This window comes from Eptatretus burgeri, chromosome 5 (genome assembly GCF_056783735.1).
Source record: "Eptatretus burgeri isolate ZD-2024b chromosome 5, Ebu_testis_v1, whole genome shotgun sequence".
In the NCBI taxonomy this organism is placed as follows: Eukaryota; Metazoa; Chordata; class Myxini; order Myxiniformes; family Myxinidae; genus Eptatretus; species Eptatretus burgeri.
Window position 1 is genome coordinate 110,956,758 of NC_140965.1, and position 20,758 is coordinate 110,977,515.

At 41.3% G+C, this 20,758-nt stretch overlaps 1 protein-coding gene across 1 annotated transcript in view; it reads left to right on the forward strand.

The window, feature by feature from the left end:
- The first annotated feature begins 6,969 nt into the window (after window positions 1-6,969).
- CCDC25 (coiled-coil domain containing 25) overlaps window positions 6,970-20,758 on the forward strand; it is a 28,544-nt gene continuing 14,755 nt past the window's right edge. The window contains exons 1-6 of the mRNA XM_085883348.1: window positions 6,970-7,229; window positions 8,863-8,910; window positions 9,026-9,065; window positions 12,604-12,655; window positions 16,799-16,874; window positions 17,341-17,444. Coding sequence (XP_085739474.1) covers window positions 7,205-7,229; window positions 8,863-8,910; window positions 9,026-9,065; window positions 12,604-12,655; window positions 16,799-16,874; window positions 17,341-17,444 — 345 coding nt within the window. The 5' untranslated portion in view covers window positions 6,970-7,204. The remainder of the gene's footprint in view (window positions 7,230-8,862; window positions 8,911-9,025; window positions 9,066-12,603; window positions 12,656-16,798; window positions 16,875-17,340; window positions 17,445-20,758) is intronic.

The window sequence follows — 20,758 nt, forward strand, 5'->3', positions numbered from 1 at the left end:
TTTTTCTCTTGACCAGAAGTGATCGTTTATTCATTTATTTATTCAATTATTTTTTTCCCAAAGTTAATTTTAATAAAGATATCTCCCGCATCATCAAAAAATAATTTTTAATCGTGATTTACATTATTTGATCGCTGATCTCGAATCCAGGCTGAAGTAACCGGAAATTGCATCAAAATCATCAGCTGTGCGGCGCTTACATGTACCACGGTATAGTTGGCAACTATACAGTTGTGAACAAGTTTTATGAAAAGTCAGAAGTGAATGTAAGAAGAATTCTAGGTTCGCTTCTCGGCTTTGCCTATTCCTTATTACTTAAAGTGTGCACATGAGGGAATAGGAAACAACAATAACAACACAATACCATGGCAATTTGGAATCCCTGTCGTTGGCTCTGACCCTTTTGCTTCCGTTTTTTTTTTGCTTCTGGTTTTTATTTTTGTTTCCGGTTTTTGTCATGGGGAATGATGCATGCCGGGAGATAAAGGCATCGTCGGAGACATGAAAGACCCAAATATCAGATGTGGTGTATATTTCCTCCACTGATTTTAATAAAGATATCTCCCGCATTATCAAAAAATAATTTTTAATCGTGATTTACGTTATTTGATCGCTGATCCCGAATCCAGGCCGAAGTAACCGGAAATTGCGTATACAGTTGTGAACAATGTTAAATGTAAAGTCAGAAGCGAATGTAAGAAGAATACTACGTTCAATCTAGAATTTTTTTTTTTTTTAGTATGTGAAATGAGGACGAGAGAAGAACCTTCAGAGTTTAGGCTTTATTCCATTTGATTGAAGCCGCTTCTACGGGCACACCAGGAAATACAGACGCAGCATGGAGTACAAGCAGTAAGGTACACACGCGCAACTAATCACCGCAAAATCAATCAGCATTATATATCAATCAGTATTCTCACCATTCAATGAGCACCAAGTGAGCCGCCGACATAAAACGGCAATGCCCCAGGGACAATCCCCCCGACCGAGCCGAACCTCAGCTTTATCTCTTCTGTGCTCGAGCCGGGCAACATGTGATCACACGTCACGACCTTCAATTCACCACAGTATGAGATCCTGTTCTTGGCGGTGGAGTTGTTGTTGTGAAGGTAATGTTGAGGATTTTTTTTTTCAGATGAGATCCTGTTCTCGGGGGTGGAGTTGTTGCTGTGAAGGTAATGTTGAGGTAATTTTTTTTTTTTTAGATGAGATCCTGTACTAGGCGGTGGAGTTGTTGTTGTGAAGGTAATGTTGAGGATTTTTTTTTCAGATGAGATCCTGTTCTTGGCGTTGTAGTTGTCGTTGTGAAGATATTGTTGAGGATTTTTTTTTAGATGAGATCCTGTTCTAGGCGGTGGAGTTGTTGTTGTGAAGGTAATGTTGAGGTAATTTTTTTTTTAGATGAGATCCTGTTCTTGGCGGTGTAGTTGTCGTTGTGAAGGTAATGTTGAGGATTTTTTTTTAGATGAGATCCTGTTCTAGGCGGTGGAGTTGTTGTTGTGAAGGTAATGTTGAGGTAATTTTTTTTTTAGATGAGATCCTGTTCTTGGCGGTGTAGTTGTCGTTGGAAGGTAATGTTGAGGTAATATTAATTTTTTTTTCGATGAAATCCTGCTCTAGGCGGTGTAGTTGTTGTTGTAAAGGTAATGTTGAGGATTTTTTTTCAGATGAGATCCTGTTCTAGGGGGTGTAGTTGTCGTTGGAAGGTAATGTTGAGGTAATATTTGTGGTGAATTGAAGGTCGTGACGTGTGATCACATGTTGCCCGGCTCGAGCACGGAATAGATAAAGCTGAGGTTCGGCTCGGTCGGGGGGATTGTCCCAGGGGCATTGTTGTTTATGGCGGCGGTTCACTTGGTGCTCGTTGAATGGTGAGAATTGAGAGTATATCGGACTCCGTGCTTATACTGATTTATTTTGCGGTGATTAGTTGCACGTGTATACCTTACTGCTTATGTACTCCTTGCTGCGCCTGTATTCCCTGATGTGCCCGTAGAAGCGGCTTCAATCAAATGGAATAAAGCCTACACTCTGAAGGTTCTTCTCTCGTTTTCATTTCAATTTATTCCATTTGGTTTTCTCGGCTCTCTCAACCAACGATGGACAAGATCTACAAACCAGAGAGGTTCGACGCAGACCCAAACGCGACTGACTCAGAAATGAAATGGTCGCATTGGTTCCGTTCCTTCTCACACTATCTGACCATCATCGAAGAGGGAGCTGACAAATTGGCCGCCCTTGTGAATCATGTCTCGCCCAGCGTATACAGGCTCTTCTCGGAGTGTGACACCTACGAAGCAGCGATCGACGTGCTGCAGGCGCTCTACGTGAAGCGCAAGAACGAGGTATACATACGACATCTTCTCAACACACGCAAGCAAGCAGCCGGGGAGACAATCGATCAGTTCCTGCAAGCTCTGAAACAGCTGGGAAAAGACGGCAGCTTCCGGGCCGTAAACGCCGAGGAACACCGAAATGAAGCGACCCGGGAGGCATTTATCCAAGGACTCAGATCAGCCCACATACGGCAACGCTTACTAGAGAAAGCGCAACCCACTCTTGAAAAGGTAGTCGATCAGGCTCGAGCGATGGATACGGCTCAGCAGCAATCTGAGTCATTTGGGACACCGATGCTGCTAATGAACGCCGCTACGGTGGAAACTCAAGGAACCCCACTGGCACAGACACAGCCAGACATAGGGGATGGAGAAAAACCCGAGGAGCCGGATACCCAGACCTCGTCAAACTCCTCAGCAACTACTCTGGTTGGTAAATGCTTCTTTTGTGGGTACAAAAGACACCCCGCCACAAATGCCCAGCCAGAGATGCCACATGCATGAATTGTGACAAGAAAGGGCATTATGCCAGGGTATGTAAATCTACTCTAAGGAGAAATAAACCCACTTCTGCGGCTCTCTACTCACAAAAGAAACTAACTGCAGCCTCACCGGGGAATCTATCCAAGGCTATCATCAACGTACGAATTAACGGGCATATGGCTGAGGCTCTGATTGATACCGGTAGCTCTGAAAGTTTCGTCAACAGCTCGCTAGTGAAGGGCAGGAAATGGAAGATCCACCCGACAAACAATACGGTATGCATTGCCGCCACATCACTACAGTCCCGCGTACGAGGGTACTGCAATGTTGAATTGGACGTAAAAGGGTACACGCATCGGGATGTAAGGGTACTGGTGCTTCGTGATTTATGCGCAGACGTAATTCTGGGTCATAATGTCCTCAAGCAGCACACGAGCGTCGAAATACCCTTTGGAGGAAGCAAACCTCGTCTAATTTTAAATGCTTTGACCACCGCAGAGGTAACGTCCCCCCAGCTGTTTGCTAACTTGTCGCCGGTCTGTAAACCGATAGCGATCAAATCGCGGCGATATACCACTGCTGATATGAATTTCATCACTTCAGAGACCAAGCGATTACTGGAAGAAGGAATTATAGAACCGAGCGATTCGCCATGGCGCGCACAGGTGTTGGTCACCGCCAATCAGAATCATAAGAAACGAATGGTTGTCGATTATTCCCAAACGGTCAATCGTTTCACCCAAATCGATGCCTACCCTTTGCCGCGCATAGACGAGATGGTCGAATGCGTGGCAATTATAAGATATTCAGCACCATCGATTTGCGAAGCGCCTATCATCAAATTCCCATCCGAGAGGAAGACAAACCTTACACCGCATTCCAGGCAGGTAGACGCCTCTACCAATTCAGGAGGATTCCGTTCGGTGTCACGAATGGAGTAGCTTGCTTCCAACGGGTTATGGACGACATCATCTCAGATGAAAACCTCAAAGACACTTTTGTTTACGAGGACAATGTCACAGTGTGCGGTAGGGATCAGGGGGAAAATGACATGAATCTGGACAGATTCTTGAGCATTGCTAGAAAATATAATCTGACTCTCAACTATGAGAAATGCGTATACTCGGCAAGGTCAATTGACCTTCTCGGCTACACGATAGCCGACGGCACGATTAAACCCGATCCTGAACGATTGCGCCCACTTCGTGAGCTACCCCCACCTCAGGACCTGCAGACAATGCGCCGGGTGATCGGCATGTTCGCTTACTATGCAAGATGGATTTCCCAATACTCCGAGAAAATACATCCCCTAGTGCATTGCAAAAACTTTCCACCAGATGCCGCTGTTGTAACAGCTTTCCACAGCCTCAAAGATGATATCAGTAATTCCGTGGTATTATCGATCGATAGCTCGGTGCCCTTCGTGGTGGAGACAGATGCTTCTGATCACGCGATAGCTGCTACGCTTAATCAGTCCGGCCGACCCGTCGCGTTCTTCTCGAGAACTCTCTCTGGAAGCGAGCAGAGACACTGCAATAGAGAAGGAAGCGTACGCCATCGTCGAAGCGCTGCGTAAATGGAGACATTATTTACTGGGAAACCACTTCACGCTCGTTACGGACCAACGATCCGTTGCATTCATGTTTGATGGGAAAAATAACGGGAAAATTAAGAATGAAAAAATTATGAGATGGCGGATAGACCTAGCTTGCTATAGTTACGACATAGTCTACCGGCCCGGGAGGGAAAACCCTGCTGCAGACACCTTCTCTCGGGTCTACTGTTCGGCGACAATCAGTCGGGCTTTGCAAGACCATGTGTCTCTGTGCCACCCGGAGGTAACCAGAATGGCACATTTCGTGCGCAGACAAAACCTTCCCTATTCTATTGAAGATATTAAACAAATGAATGCTTCATGCCCTGTTTGTGCTGAACTAAAACCCAGATTCTATGGCGCGGCTTCTGGCAGATTGATCAAGGCCACTTCTCCCTTCGAGAGACTAAACATTGACTTCAAAGGGCCCCTGCCGACCGAGACAGACAACAGATACATATTCACTGTTGTTGATGAATATTCAAGGTTCCCTTTCGCATTTCCGTGCTCGGATATGACCTCGGGCACTGTCGTGAAATGTCTGTCTGACCTCTTCGCTATGTTTGGGAAACCTTCGTACATACATTCAGACAGAGGGCCGTGTTTCATGTCGGCCGGGCTAAAACAATTCCTATGAGAGCACGGCATCGCAACTAGTCGAACGACGGGTTACAACCCACAGGGTAATGGGCAGGTGGAACGATATAATGGAGTTATTTGGAAAGCCGTAACTCTGGCGCTGAAATCGAGAGGACTGGGCCCCGAGCGGTGGGAGGTTACCCTTCTCGACGCTCTGAATTCCATACGCTCTTTGCTCTGCACGTCCACCAATGCAACTCCTCACGAACGAATGTTTACTCACCAGCGGCGTTATGTTGACGGCCAATCGGTGCCCAACTGGCTAACCCATCCCGGAACAGTGTTCATGAAACGCCCGGTACGACAAAGCAAGTATGAACCCATGGTGGAAGAGGTCGAACTCATCGTTACTAATCCAGAGTATGCTCATGTCAGGCTCCCGGATGGCAGGGAGACCACTGTGTCGGTTCGCCATTTGGCTCCCTCAGGTACTCCTCCCGCAGGTACACCACCATCTGGCACTCCTCCCTCTGACATCCCCTCCCCAGGTGTTCCCCCCCCAGGAACTCCACCCGAGAAGGGTGACGACGGAGCTGCCGCGTTCCACCCGAGAGCGATCGGGAAGTCATCTCCGGCACGAGTCGACGCTCACCAAGAGGATCGGAAGCCTCCCTCAAGTGAAACCGCCATCTACTCCCGGAGAGGTCGACGGATAATACCCCCTCGCCGACTCGATCTGTAAAGGGGATTATCGGCATCCTCGATGCTCATGCTCCTATATGCTCGTTACATAATATATCGATGCTCATGACCATGCTCCTACAACTCAAAATAATCCTCACTGCTTGGCATGTATGCTTTTGTAGTTTAGATAGTTCGCGTTGCTTGAAATGTATACTCCTGTAGCGCTGAAGTAATCATGGTGCGTTAGTTGGGCCTCTAGTTACATTTTAAAGACGGGAAAATGTGGTGAATTGAAGGTCGTGACGTGTGATCACATGTTGCACGGCTCGAGCACGGAATAGATAAAGCTGAGGTTCGGCTCGGTCGGGGGTGATTGTCCCAGGGCCATTGTCGTTTACGGCGGCGGTTCACTTGGTGCTCGTTGAATGGTGAGAATTGAGAGTATATCGGACTCCGGGCTTATACTGATTTATTTTGCGGTGATTAGTTGCACGTGTGTACCTTACTGCTTATGTACTCCTAGCTGAACCTGTATTTCCTGGTGTGCCCGTAGAAGCGGCTTCAATCAAATGGAATAAAGCCTACACTCTGAAGGTTCATCTCTCGTTTTCATTTCATTATTAATTTTTTTTCGATGAAATCCTGCTCTAGGCGGTGTAGTTGTTGTTGTAAAGGTAATGTTGAGGTAATTTTTTTTAGATGAGATCTGTTCTAGGCGGTGTATTTGTCGTTGTGAAGATAATGTTGAGGATTTTATTTTTCAGATGAGATTCAGTTCTAGGCGGTGTGGTTGTTGTTGTGAAGGTATTGTTGAGGTAATAGGTAAAGTCAGAAGAATTCTACGTTCGCTTCTCAGCTTTGCCTATTCCATATTATCATATAACTCGTATTGTGAACTGCGTGTGGTACTTGAGGCCTGTATCGTTTTCTGCCCTTCATGTTATATTTATGTCCATAGTGAAAAATCACTTTATTGAACATCCTTTGGTTTAGCCTTTTGATCAGGATGCCATTTGAAAAAGCGTTCATCTTATTTTTTTTCCTGAATTTGTGAATACAATCCAGTACTTTGGTTTCCTCGGAGTGCACGTTCGTGCGACGTATAAGCTCGAATGCACTGTTCGCTGGTCTCGTACTGCCGTCCATTTATCAAACTTGAAGGAAAATAATCGCTTTTTGTGACGAAATTGTTTTGTTTTTAATATAGGCAACAACACCGGGCGCGATATTAATCATGTCAAGCCGGTTGTACTAGTTGTGGTTGAGTTTCGTGCGCACGTGACCATGAAACAACAACCATTCGGCGGAAGTGCTCTTCAACATTGTTGTAGTTGTACACATAGCGGAGTGATAAAGATCAATGGAAGCCTACGTTCGTTATTAGAGCGAAATTCCGTCGCTACTTCGGTTAAACAACAGGGAAGAAGAGACATTTTAAAGTCTCGTTAAAACGGAGCAGGAGAGAGAGGACGCGGACAACGCGACGAAGCTTTGAATATCAATCGAAAGGAAGGAATCTCTCCTTGTCATGGTGTTTTACTTCATGAGTAAAGGTAAAGAGAGAAAAAATAAACAATACTGATCCCGTAACGATTTCTATTTTTGGTGTGCGTGTGTGTGTGTGTGTGTGTGTGTGTGTGTGTGTGTGTGTGTGTGTGTGTGTGTGTGTGTGTGTGTGTGTGTGTGTGTGTGTGTGTGTGTGTGTCGCGTTGTCATCCATTGCAATTTAATTGTTTGTTGCCATTGTACGTACTGGGAAGGGGGTTCATGGGAACGATGACAAACAAACAAATGAAAAATCACTCATTGAGTGACAACTTGGCAAAACAGCACAAAGTAGAATGGCACTCGGTGGAGCGCACACCTCAGCCAGGTGGAACAGTTCATGTTTTGTATCCCACCTATGGGCTAGATCTGAACCAAAATCCAATCTGATTGTTCTTGTCACCGATCCAACCCATCCACAACTTTTTGAGATATAGTGATATCTTTGATTTTCGGCCCTATAAATTTTAGAAATTATGCCTGTGTTAACCTTTTGACCTTAAAATTAATAGGTGGTTGAATTCAGCGACCTGACGTGAAAATCCTTTTCAAATTTCAAGTCAATCGCATGAAAATTAACGATTTTAGAAACAATTTAAAAATTTGGCCGATTTTGGGTTGACCTTACGGTCTGTGTTGACCTTTTTGACCTATGGTAAACTCAAAAGTAATAGGTGATTGAACTCATTGACCTGATGTGCAAAACCTGTTCAAATTTCTTGTCAATCGGATGAAATTTTAGGATTTTAGAAAATTTGCCTCAAATTTGCCGAATGGCCTATGTCGACCTTTTTGGTCGATCAAATTTTCCGAAACTTCAATGCGGGACCGTCGCAGGGTCGGTGACATTAATCTGAAAAATTCAGAACAATCGGTTGAACAGTTTGGACTGGAGGCGAGCGGACAGACAAACACACAAACAAACGGAGGCGATCAACATAGTTGTGAATTTTTATATATTTAATTTTTTTGCCAAGTAACAAGGAATTAAATAAAATGGGAAGATGTATTCTCTGTGAAGGATTACAGACCCAGGTGTAAACTGTCGTCCTGGTGTTTCACAAGCAGGGCAATTCCTCAGTGTGTGTCGTCTCTCGGATGGATGGTATCAGACGGGCATCCCGTCTGCCAGCATTCGTTGGTGGAAGTGAAAGACCCCACGGTGTCCTTCGCAAAGAGGAGGCGAGCTATCGCCGACACCCTGAACAAATTCCAAAATTCCTTCCCCAACTACTGTCGGGAAGGCAACCGTACACAACACACCAGAATCTCAACAATTAATTACAAGGTGCGGACGTTTCTGGCTTCAGGTGTTGCACCCTAAACGCACACCGCTCGTGTTTCTGGTTTTTTGTCTTCTGGAATTGGCAACTCCATTGATACACAAGGAGGTTTGATGAGTGGAGCCGAAGAAAAGAGTGATAGGTGATAGAAGGGAAGGTTTCTGAAGCAAATGTGAAGGGGAAGAGGTTGGATGAAATAAGGGAGGATGATGGAGATTAGAGGACTTTTGAGAAGAGGGGGAACTGAAGGAAGAAGAATAAGAGGATTTTTTTTTCTCTTTGTCCTTAATTCCTCAATGTGTGAACAATGACGATGCATTTTGACATTGAGATCGATTTATCTATTTTTGTTTTTCAGTTGTTTCAACACCTTTTGCCATATACATGGGAAAAGACAAGCATGAAAGTGAGCAATCTTGTCTTATTTTGATAAAATGCAGCTCTCGCTACACTTTACGTGAAACTGGTGTTTCAATGAATATAATCAATGTCGTGTTTTGATGTTTATTTTTATTTTTTAGATGAAGATCTCATTAAATATGGATTTCCAGAGGATATTTGGTGAGTGCTTCAAGTGATCTCTTTTTCCATCATGGTTGAGGTTGTAATTTTTACCTCGACCCACTGAAGGTGGACGCAGGTTATGTTTTCACACCCCTGTTTGTCTGTTTATTTGTCTGAGTGCAGGATATCTCAAAATGTTGTGGTCAATTTCAGATGAAATTTGATGGACAGGTTGGGTGTGTAACGAGGATGAATCTATTGGATTTTGGTGAAGATCTGCAGCCGGATCCAATTCTTAAAAAAAAAATTTCTGAGTGATTGTTCACAAATGAGAGATGGGGCCAAAAACGATATATATCACAATATCTCAAAAAGTTATGTACGGATTCGGACGAAACCTGGAGAACAGGTTGGTGTGTGACATGGATGAATCGATTGGATTTTGGTGAAGATTCGGATCCGATGATTTTTATTTTAATCGAAACTTTTAAGTCCTTCTTCACCAGTGAGAAATGAGCCCAAAAACAATATATAGCATGATATTTCAATAAAGTTTGGATGGATTCGGATGAAACTTGCTGGACAAGTTGGATGTGTGACACGAATAAGTCGATTTCATTTTGTTTAAGGTCTGTATTCAGGTCTGGCCTGTCAGTGGGATACAAAACCTAAATTGGTCAGCCCTGCGGAGGTGTGCGCTGTACCGATTGTGATGTACAGAGGTATGCGCTGTACCGATTGTGATCTACAGAGGTATGTGCTGTACCGATTGTGATCTACAGAGGTATGTGCTGTACCGATTGTGATCTACAGAGGTATGCGCTGTACCGATTGTGATCCACAGAGGTATGCGCTGTACCGATTGTGATGTACAGAGGTATGCGCTGTACGGATTGTGATCTACAGAGGTATGCGCTGTACCGATTGTGATCTACAGGGCCATTCTTAGTCACGTGTGTGACCAAAAATATTACAAATTGTGGAATGCATTTCTTCTAATTCTAAAAACCTTACAGGTATATTGTTTTGTACTGTAAATAAGACTTCTATATGTCAAAATCTATCAAGTAAATATTTCTTATGTTATGCTGATTATGTTTGTTTAGGGTCAGAGGTCAAATACGACCGGTCACGTGTGTGACTTCACACGGAAGCATTTTTTTCATAAGTCAGTTTTATCTTACAAACTCTGTGAATTTTAAAAAGCTCGAATGTTCATAATTCTAGCAGACATGCATTATCGTTCTGTGGATAGGAAAACACCAATGAATAAGATTAATCTCTTGCAAATATTTTTTATGTATTACTTTGTGACAATGTATGGTCACGTGTGTGACATTTGGATGGTCACATGTGTGATATGACATGCATGGAGGAGATATGTACAAGTACGGCAGGTGGAGATGCCTGTATAACATGTACTTTCTCCATGCACGTGGGCCATGGATATCATGTACTAAACAAGACATAACAATCCTCATTTTTTTGCTGTTCATGATTTTAACTGATATTGTGAAAAGTAAGTCTCTGAACCAGGAAATAAAGACAAAAGAAGCAAAGTTTTGTAAATGTTTCAAATTGTATTCATAACAAGAAAAAAAAATGTATGAATTTCAGATGTAAATCATTTTCTGCAATACAAATGTTATTTTTACCTATATGACAACAGCACGTTGATTATAACTTCACTAATTAACAAACTTTCGGGTCTGGCGTTTTAACACATCATGATGCTTGAGTTCTCTACAACGTTGGCAATGTCTCCTACTACTTTCGTGGTGAAACACAAACATTTATTTGACAGCAAATGCTAAATAACAACTTTCATTTATCTTAAGGACATGACCTCCACTGTAACAACAAGGAACTTCCACTACATCATGCATCACTTTGCATGGATATTAAATTTCATCAAAATTGAACTGCCCCCTGGATCCTGCCACCTGAGGCACTGATATCTTCCTTACAACTTGATCTTGTGTGTAGAATAAGATGTCTGGTTCTTCAGATGGAGGCCACCTCCAGAAATTCCCAAACTTGTGCATCACCTTAACCTCAGTTTCATTTCCAACTACCCTCAAAACCTCTCCAGGGAATAGATTTTGGTCAAACCTTACCACCAATCAATCCCCAGCAACCCAGTCAAGACTCTCTGTGGGGGCACTGTACTGGATCGAGATGTCTGGGTCTGCTACACCACTTGTAAGCCAGAACTTCAAGATACCAGGTGGAGATGCCTGCATAACATGTACTTTACTGATACATGGTACAGGAATTGCACTTTCCCATGGCTGTGCTTCTTGAATGGCACTCTTTATCTCATCTTCTGAAATATGTCTTACCATGACATTGGGCATCAGTGTGGTTGCCAGGTTTGCAAAGTCCTGTGAGTTCTGGACAACTGGAGCATCAGCTTTCTTGCTCATGACATTACGCCAAACAAGTGACTTGGCAGCACCACCTATGTCATCCACTACTCCCTTCCCATGAGATGTGGCAAAGTATTGCTATTCATATGTGGCATTGTGTTCTTGTGCCAAAATCAAGAGAAGTTTTGCCATGAACTTGTTCTTGAATTCAGATGATGGCTCATCTGTGAAAAATGTGATAGAGCCATCAGCTGAAGCTTTGGTAGCAAGATATCTTACAAATGTGTATACCGAATCCTTTCCCTTGTCATTTGTGTTTGACAATCAAATGAGATTCACACTTACCATTCTGGAAGATGGCAGCAGTGAACAAAGTGACAGAATCAAGTGACTCCAAAGCACTCTGGACTTCATTCTGATACTCACAGGAGTAACAAATGTCACACACGTGACCAAGTGGTCATGTGTGTGACCAATTAATTAGCTCTTTATTACTTAAGAATGACAGTTTAGGGAATTCATATTTGGTGAATAGAAAGACACTATAAAACTAGCTTTTGACATGAAAAATTAATATTGTCAAAGCTGTGGTTTTCAACTGGGATAAACTTTTCATGGTTTGTGGTCACGTGTGTGACATTTAAAGTTAATTAAACTTTTTTTAAATTATTTCCTTATAATTGAATAAAAGCTATTCTTTGTAAGAGAAATATTTTTGAATGGATATGGACAAACATATTATGATGTTAAACTACAGAAAGGAAGTTATGAGACACTTTTTCAGTTGTCTGATAAAGGGGGAAAATGCATAATATTTTCATTATAATACACACCTATGTAACTTTGGACAATGCTCTTTATGAATATACAACTTAAAATTTTATAGCACAAACTTCATTTTTTTCAAATTTGGTTCACTTTTCAAAGAATGGCCCTACAGAGGGATGCGCTGTACCGATTGTGATCGACAGGGGTATATACTCTCTTGTTTTTGATGTATTTATCATTGACTGACATTGGAGTCTCACAGGATATTTTGATGTAAAACAAAGCTTTTCACCTGCATTAACTTTGTGTGCACTTGAACACTAGCTAATAAACCACCACTGTACACATTTCTGATTCCAACACGATATTGTTTATTATTGTATTTTGAGTACATGTGTGCTTTGATCAATTCATTGTGGTTGAATCATTTTCATTGATTCCTGGGTTTTTCTTTATAGGTTCCATGTTGATAAGCTGTCGTCTGCCCATGTTTATCTGCGGTTACCAAAGGTATTGTTTCACTAACATGGTATTATTTAGTTCCTCGAACAGCATGCCTTTATTGTTAACTTGTATGACATTGGAACTGTGATCCTGCTGCCTTTTGATTGTTCATTTAATTATACTCATAAAATACGTTAAACAAATACATGCTCTTTGTAAATTGTTTTATTGGCATTATAAGATTGTGGTTAGCTTCCAAAACAAGCCATTTGTGTTTCATTGTCTTTGCCAAATTATTATCTGTGCATGCGAAGTGAAAAGCCAGGTAAAGTGATTGGTTCACTCTGTCTGTCTGTCTGCCTCTATTGAATTTTATATTTTTAACACGAAACGGAAAACAAACCTTTGGCTCTGAATTCATCTCGATCGCGCATGCGCAGAGGGCAGTGGAGAATATTTTTATCTTGCCAAAACAAAGTTTTTGCAAGATATGTTAGTCATCCATCCATCCATTAGGACCATACTCTGTGCAGAGCGTTGGTGCCGCCGAAGCAGTCTCCTTGGCTATTGGGAACAATCCTAGACGGGTCGCCACTCCGACACAGTATACCAGCATGCTGGCACTCATTTTGCCGACCTCGGAAGGATGACAGGCAGAGTCAACCCCACCTGGTGTAAATTCAACAGCTGAGCGGGATTTGAACTCAGGACCCTAGGATCCCAAGCCCACTACCTTAACCATTAAGCCAACACCAGGCATATATGTTAGTCAGCTTGTATGTTTTTTTTTTTTGTTTGTCTGTAATCACGCATAAAAAATTCTACAGAGCACAGTTATAATTGGAAATTTTTGTAACTTCGCATATCAGAGGCCTATAGAGGTCCCTTTCAGCGCATAAAATTTTGAAGGTCAAGGTCACTTTGTCACAAATCAGGGGAGTCGACGAAACCCTTATTTTTTGAGTAATTTTGATCGGATCGTCTTCAAACTTCATGAGAATATAGTTCATTGTCTGGCGCTCAGCTGATTAATTTTTGGTGGTGATTGGCCTTGACCTTCATGGTTGACCTAAGGTCAAACATATTTGACCCCAAGGTCAAATTTTCAAGTTTTAGGAACCATATCGTCTCGTACCTCAAATTGAACACCTCGATGAGTGCTTTCTAGATATATCAAGCTTGAGACATTATGACGTCATTTGGTGATGTTATGAGGCAAACGCATATTTTTCATGGTTACTCTGTTGAACGATTCTCATCGGAATCTCTCGTAGGCAGATATTCCTCAAGGCGTCGCTCCTGGTGGATAGCAGCTCTGTTCACCTCAGTGTGACCTTAAAGAAGTCACACGTGGTCACCTTTTGGCAAGATACGGGTCGCCCTACGGGTGACATTGGTTTATTGCTCTGTCTGCCTGCCTGGCAGTCAAACAGAATTGAAAATCATTTCAAACATGAAACTTACTGTTTTTAAGGATGGCACAAAGGACACAAACAACAGATACGAATAACTAATATCAGGTGGTGCATAAGACATCAGTGGCGATAAACTTCAAAATTTTGTTTTTTTTTGACAGCTTTTAAAATCGTTATTTTATTTCAATTTAATTATGTACTTGAACATTAGACCACAAGTTGTCTTTTTGGCACTTTTTCAAAATCCTTCTGTTTAGCAGTACCTGGACAAAATATTATGGCAATCAAATTTTCTGCTCGCAGACCCCACCCATGTCCTTGTCTCTCAAGACTGCACATGTTAAGGTGTTCTAGGACCTCTAGTTTTCTTGGTATTTCCCTGCATAATTAACACTACTTGCGGTAGATGGGGTTATTGAGGTCTTGGTGTGGATATGGCATAATGGGCCAAATGTCTTGTGTCCAAGTTCCTTTCTGAGAATAATGTTAAGATGACCTGCTGGTGGAATCTCTTGGTATATTCTCATGAGCTGAGGAGGAACTTGCAGAGCATCTTCACCATTGTATCAACCATACAAAACCGATTGTAAATTGTTACGTGCATAACGCGTGAGTCATGACGTCACAGTAATTGTGTAAACGTCGCAACATTCCTCAGCCATTGCCGAAGCCTATCGCACAATTTAAAAAATGCGATTGATGGATTTGAGCTTATAGTTGCTCCTGGACACTCCCGCTCCCCTCCCCTTCCACCACCACATCCCTCCTCCCAACTTCCACACCCCCAACAGGGATTCACACCTTAGGCACTCAACGGTGTTTGACCGTAGTCATTTCACTCTCATAAAAAAAAAAATACTAAGCAAGGGCTTATAATCTTTTCTTTGTGGGTGCTGCATCTTCCTCAAACGTATAAAGCTCTTTCTAAGCATTGACTGACTCACTGACTCACTGACTGATATTAAAGATCGGTACCTTCCGGGTGACGTAGAAAGCTGAAATGTGTGCCGATGGACATCGAAGCCGATACACCAGGAAAAAATCACAGAACCGTTGGAAAGCATCCGTAGAGGAAAATATAAATAAATGAAAAATCAAATGCATGTGAGCGACCCGGAACAATGGGGAAGCACGGTTTGTATGCTTACACAATGTGTAAGCACTCCCACAAGTATATACATATATCTTTGCGACTGCCAAGGGTAAGCCTCCTCTGACCAGGGGAGGTTTAACCTTTGCGATTGCCCATGACTTACACTTGGCCCGTGATCTGATGATGGCCATATTTTTTTTCGGACCACCATATGACCTTAACCATCAACATTTAGGAATAAAGGGTAAATAAAGAAAATATGTCCTCATCTAAAATGTGTACATAAAACTCGACATCATGAAAAGAGGAGGAATATGATGAAAGTTATGATCCGAACGGTGTTTTTTGTTATTTTGGTCACAATCCAAAAAAGTAGGTCAAGGACCCGAATCCAATATTAGGTGCACAACGTCAGTGCAGATCCACTATTATGATGCAAGAACATCGAGGAATGCCAAGTGGTCTTTGAGATTCTGCATTGGCAAAATTTAGTGATGCCAAAACCTTTTTTTCAAACTACCTTTGACTTCGACCTTTATTTAACCCGGAGGGGTATGACGTAAATCAAGTGTGAATGCGCCTTGTTCTGGGGCCTAGGCTATATAGAGATGGCAATTCTGTTCTGATGAGTCGAGTTATGTTGAAATGCTGATAATTAGGTTAAGGTTCAAAAAAAAATTACATCAACCCAGCATACTTTACATATTACCATAATTGATGCAAAACATTATTCCAAAAGTCCCTGCTGGATCAGAGATGCAGGTTGGAAATTGGGAATGTTGAGAGTGCAGGAAGGAAAAAAAAAGATTCTACATGGTCGAACGTGGTTCCAGGGAGTTTACGGGACGGCGCGTCATCCGTCCGTATGTCCTTCCATAAACACTTGCAATTTTTCAGAAACTACACACACTGTTTTGATGAAACGTGACCACAATCCCCATCACCCGTGATGTACCAAATTTTGTTTACGGCTGAAAAAAATAATAATCAGGGTTTAAAGGGGGCTTGAGCCCTGAAAATAGAGATTTATTTTGTGGGTCGTGCACGCCCACCTGTGGTTCCCTGGTTATCCTATTCAGCCACTACCAGGTGAGCGCCCAAAGGTATTGCCCATATATATATATATATATATATATATATATATATATATATATATATATATATATATATATATATATATATATATATATATATATATATATATATATATATAATTTTTTTTTATTTTAATCAAGCCATTGTTGTGAGATGGGACAGCTGCTCTCGATTTATAAATTGCTGATTTTTGTTATCAAGCTTTTTCTTGACATTTCAACACTTGGGTTATGTGGCATGGAGATTTGTTCTCGAATAATTGAGGGTCTTCACACTATTCCAGCAATATCGTATCAGATTTCAAAGTGAAGTACAACTGAAAATTGCTCATAGATTTTTGGTCACATGATGATTTTAGTTGCCTGCAGTACTTTTAATGTTGACTCCATTTTTTTTTTTTTTGAACATTTAATAAAATGTCCATTATTTGTTTTGTTATCTCGAGTCACATAGTTTGCCAATGGAGATAGATTCTTCTTCTTCTTTTGCCTGTCTAACAATATTTTAACCTTTTCCGGTGATAAATCTCCAGCTATTTCTCACAACACACTCAACAATAATAAAACTACTGTATTGTGTATGAGCTTTTGTTATTCCTGTTCCTAGGATCAAACAATGGATGATATTCCTCCAGAAGTGCTCACAGACTGTACCCAGCTTGTAAAAGCCAACAGCATTCAGGGTGAGGCTTTACTCGTTTCTGCAGCTCATTATAATTAAATCGGAATCGTGTATTTTCGATAGATGTGGTGGTGATGCTGCTGGACTGCCATCCCCGGCATCAGTATATGAGGGTTTGCATTCTTAAGTTGCGTTCAAATCTTGAAAATGAACGCATCACTCTGGATTTGTCAAGAAAAACCAAACTGTCTCACTAATGACCTTCAGCGAGTCGTTGATCTGCTCCCTATGCCGAAACATTGAACAGCTATTGCCTTATACACCTCTCAAGTGATTTATAAAGTGTTTGTGAGGTTGTAGTGTTTGTGATGGAAAAGGAAGAGAAGTGAAACAGGCATCAGTTTGCTTTCTCCAACAGATATTTATTTGCCTATATATATATATATATATTTTTTTTTTGATGAAAATCTAAGAGATCTCCCTCTCCACCCTTTCCGGTTCCCTCTGTTTATACTGCTCGTTCTTAGGAAATAAGATGAACAACGTTGCGATAGTTTACACCCCGTGGGCAAATCTCAAGAAGACTGGAGATATGGCTGTGGGACAAGTTAGCTTCTACAACCAGAAGGAGGTGAGATGCTTTCTGGCAGATCACTGGATATTTTCTTTTGCAGATCAACTTTTCTTGCTTCGTTGTAATTTTTGGCCAACGCGCATACTTAATACATTGAATGCCACGAATTAAAAATTGCAATGAAAAGCTATTCTAATTTTGTGTGTTGGACAATGTAACAACTTGAATGACTGGAATCTATTGGATTGAAAAAAAAAGAAACGCACAAAAACAGAAACACACCCGTGCAAAAAAAAATAACCAGACATGCGTAAGCAACACACACACACACACACACACACACACACACACACACACACACACACACACACACACACACACACACACACACACACACACACACACACACACACACACACACACACACACACACACACACACACACACACACACCTAAAATCAACAGGAAACAAAATGGAACGCCTGTTCTTGTCCACTTTGTATGCAGACGACTTCTGCTCCTCTTCTTATTCTTTTTCGGCTTCTTCTTCTTCTTCTTCTTCTTCTTCTTTATGCTATACATGAAAACAGCTAAAAAAAAATTTGCGATAAGAGGCGACCACAACCTTTTGATCTAAAACCGAAACGATCAGCATCGAACTTTTGATTGGTGAACTAATTCAGTGACCTAATGTGCTAATTCTTAAAATTTCAGGTCAAATGGATGAAAATTGATGATTTTAAATGATGCTGACCTTTGACCTTTTGGCTAAATTATTCATTTATCTTATCCATATTCTCATAATTAAGCTATGTTGAGAATTTGGTGACAAAGCTCAAAAGGTAAATTAGAATTTCAGGTGAATTGGATGAAAATTTTAGGTGATGTTGACCTTTTTTTCCTGGTGTTGGCTTTGCGGTTAGGGTGGTGGCTTGGGATCCTAGAGTCCTGAGTTAAAGCCCCATTGGCCGCTGAATTAATACACCAGGGGGTTGACTCAGCCTGTCATCCTTCCGAGGTTGGTGAAATGAGTCCCAGTCCAGCAGCCAAAAGGCTGCACATGAAGGGAAGGGGTTTTGACGGATTTATTAAATCTGGTATTGGTGTGGTGCAGGCATGACGGGCCGAATAGCCTCCTCCTGTGCATAATTTCCTTGTAATCCTTGTAAAAAGAAAAAAATATACTTTGACCTTTTAATACAATTATTTGTCTTCTCCATATTCTCAAAATGAATCTTTGCTGAAAATTTGATGACAGCCACAGATACACAGAAGTGATTGCAAAAGCCCATCTTCCTCTGCATGGGGGATGGTCTAAGTAATTGAATGCTACCTGACACAATTAATACTTGCTTATTAACCTCCGCCATCTTCGCAGATGGATGGAGGTTCCTGTTTTCACCCCTTTTTGTTTGTTTGTTTGTGTGTTTGTTACTTACGAAATCTAAAGATTTGTAAGAAATCTAAAGATCTAAAAGAATCTAACAAATCTAAAGATTTCGTAAGTATATTGATGCCTTCCGTTTCTGTTTGTTTGTTTGTTTGTTTGTTTGTAGGCACGATAACTCGAGAACGGAAGAAGCTACCAATGTCAAATTACACCTCGTGATTCAGGAGGGTGATGGCTAGTGCTGATTAGATTTTAATGAAAATCGGTCAAAGGTCAAGGTCACAGTGAGGTCAAACATAATTCCGTAAATTCACGTGGAGAAATGGAGTATTTTTGCTTCGCTCGACATTACGAGTTCATTTTAACTTCAATTTTAATTTTGTCTTCGGTTTTTGCGATCACTTAGGACGCTTAAAACTCGGTTGTAGAAATTCTGGGAAAAATCGGATGTTTTGGAGACGTTTTAAGATTGTATAAAAAATATTTCACTCGACGCGTCACGGGTCGTCCCATGATGCAGTGCGCTCGAGCAGACGCGTCGTTGAGTTTCGTTAAGGTATAATTGCGTGGAGAAATGGAGATTTTTGCTTCGGTCGTCGTTACGATTTATGATGGTTTGATACAGAATCATTGTAGAAACTTCTGGTTTGCGTCGCTACCTTCTCGAGAGACAGCTTTTATAAGACAAGGTCAGAGGTCAAGTTGTAGATTTCGTAAGTACCAGTCTATGACTGCTTGTTTGTGTGTTTGTTTGTTTGTAGGCACGATAACTCGAGAACGGAAGGAGTGACCAATGTCAAATTACACCACGTGATTCAGGAGGGTGATTGCTAGTGCTGATTAGATTTTGGTCAAAATCGGTCAAAGGTCAAGGTCACAGTAAGGTCAAATATTCGATTTTTGATTGTTTGGTACAGATAACTCGAGAACGGAAGAAGCTACCGATGTCAAATTACACCACGTGATTCAGGAGTGTGATGGCTAGCGCCAATTAGATTTTGGTCAAAATCGGTCAAAGGTCAAGGTCACAGTGAGGTCAAACATCCAAACAATGATAACTCGAGAACGGAAGAAGCTACCAATGTCAAATTGCACCACGTGATTCAGGAGTGTGATGGCTCGCGCTGATTAGATTTTGGTTAAAATCGGTCAAAGGTCAAGGTCACAGTGACGTCAAACATCCAAAACATTCGATTTTTGATGGTTTGGTACAGAATCATCGTAGAAACTTCTGGTTTGCGTCGCTACCTTCTCGAGAGACAGCTTTTATTAGACAAGGTCAGAGGTCAAGTTGACGATTTCGTAAGTACCAGTCTATGACTGCTTGTTTGTCTGTTTGTTTGTGAACAGTATTACGGAAAAACTCCTCGACGGATTTCTACGAAACTTGGTGGGATGGTTAGGTATGGTCCAAGGATCATGCCATTAAATTTTGGACTTTGAATTTTGGACAAAAAAAAAATTGAGAGAATTTTTTATTTTTTTTGCATTTCTACATGTTTTAAGTGATTTCCAACCCCCCCCCCCAAAAAAAAATTGTTAGAGAATATTTTTTTTTGGCATTTCTACATGTTTTAAGTGATTTCCAACCCCCCCAAAAATTGTTACCCCCCCCAAAAAAAATTAAGAGAATTTCTTTTTTTTGCATTTCTACATGTTTTAAGTGATTTCCAACCCCCCAAAAAGATTGTTAACCCCCCAAAAAAATTAAGAGAAATTTATTTTGCATTTATACATGTTTTAAGTGATTTCCAACCCCCCCCAAACAATTGTTAGCGAAAATTTTTTTTTTTGCATTTCTGCATGTTTTAAGTGATTTCCACCCCCCCAAAAAATTGCTTACCCCCCTCCCCCAAATAGAGAAATATATATTTTTGCATTTCTACATGTTTTGATTTCCAACCCCCCCCAAAAAAAATTGTTACCACCCCAAAAAAAATTGTTAGAGATATTATTTTTATTTTTTTTGCATTTCTGCAT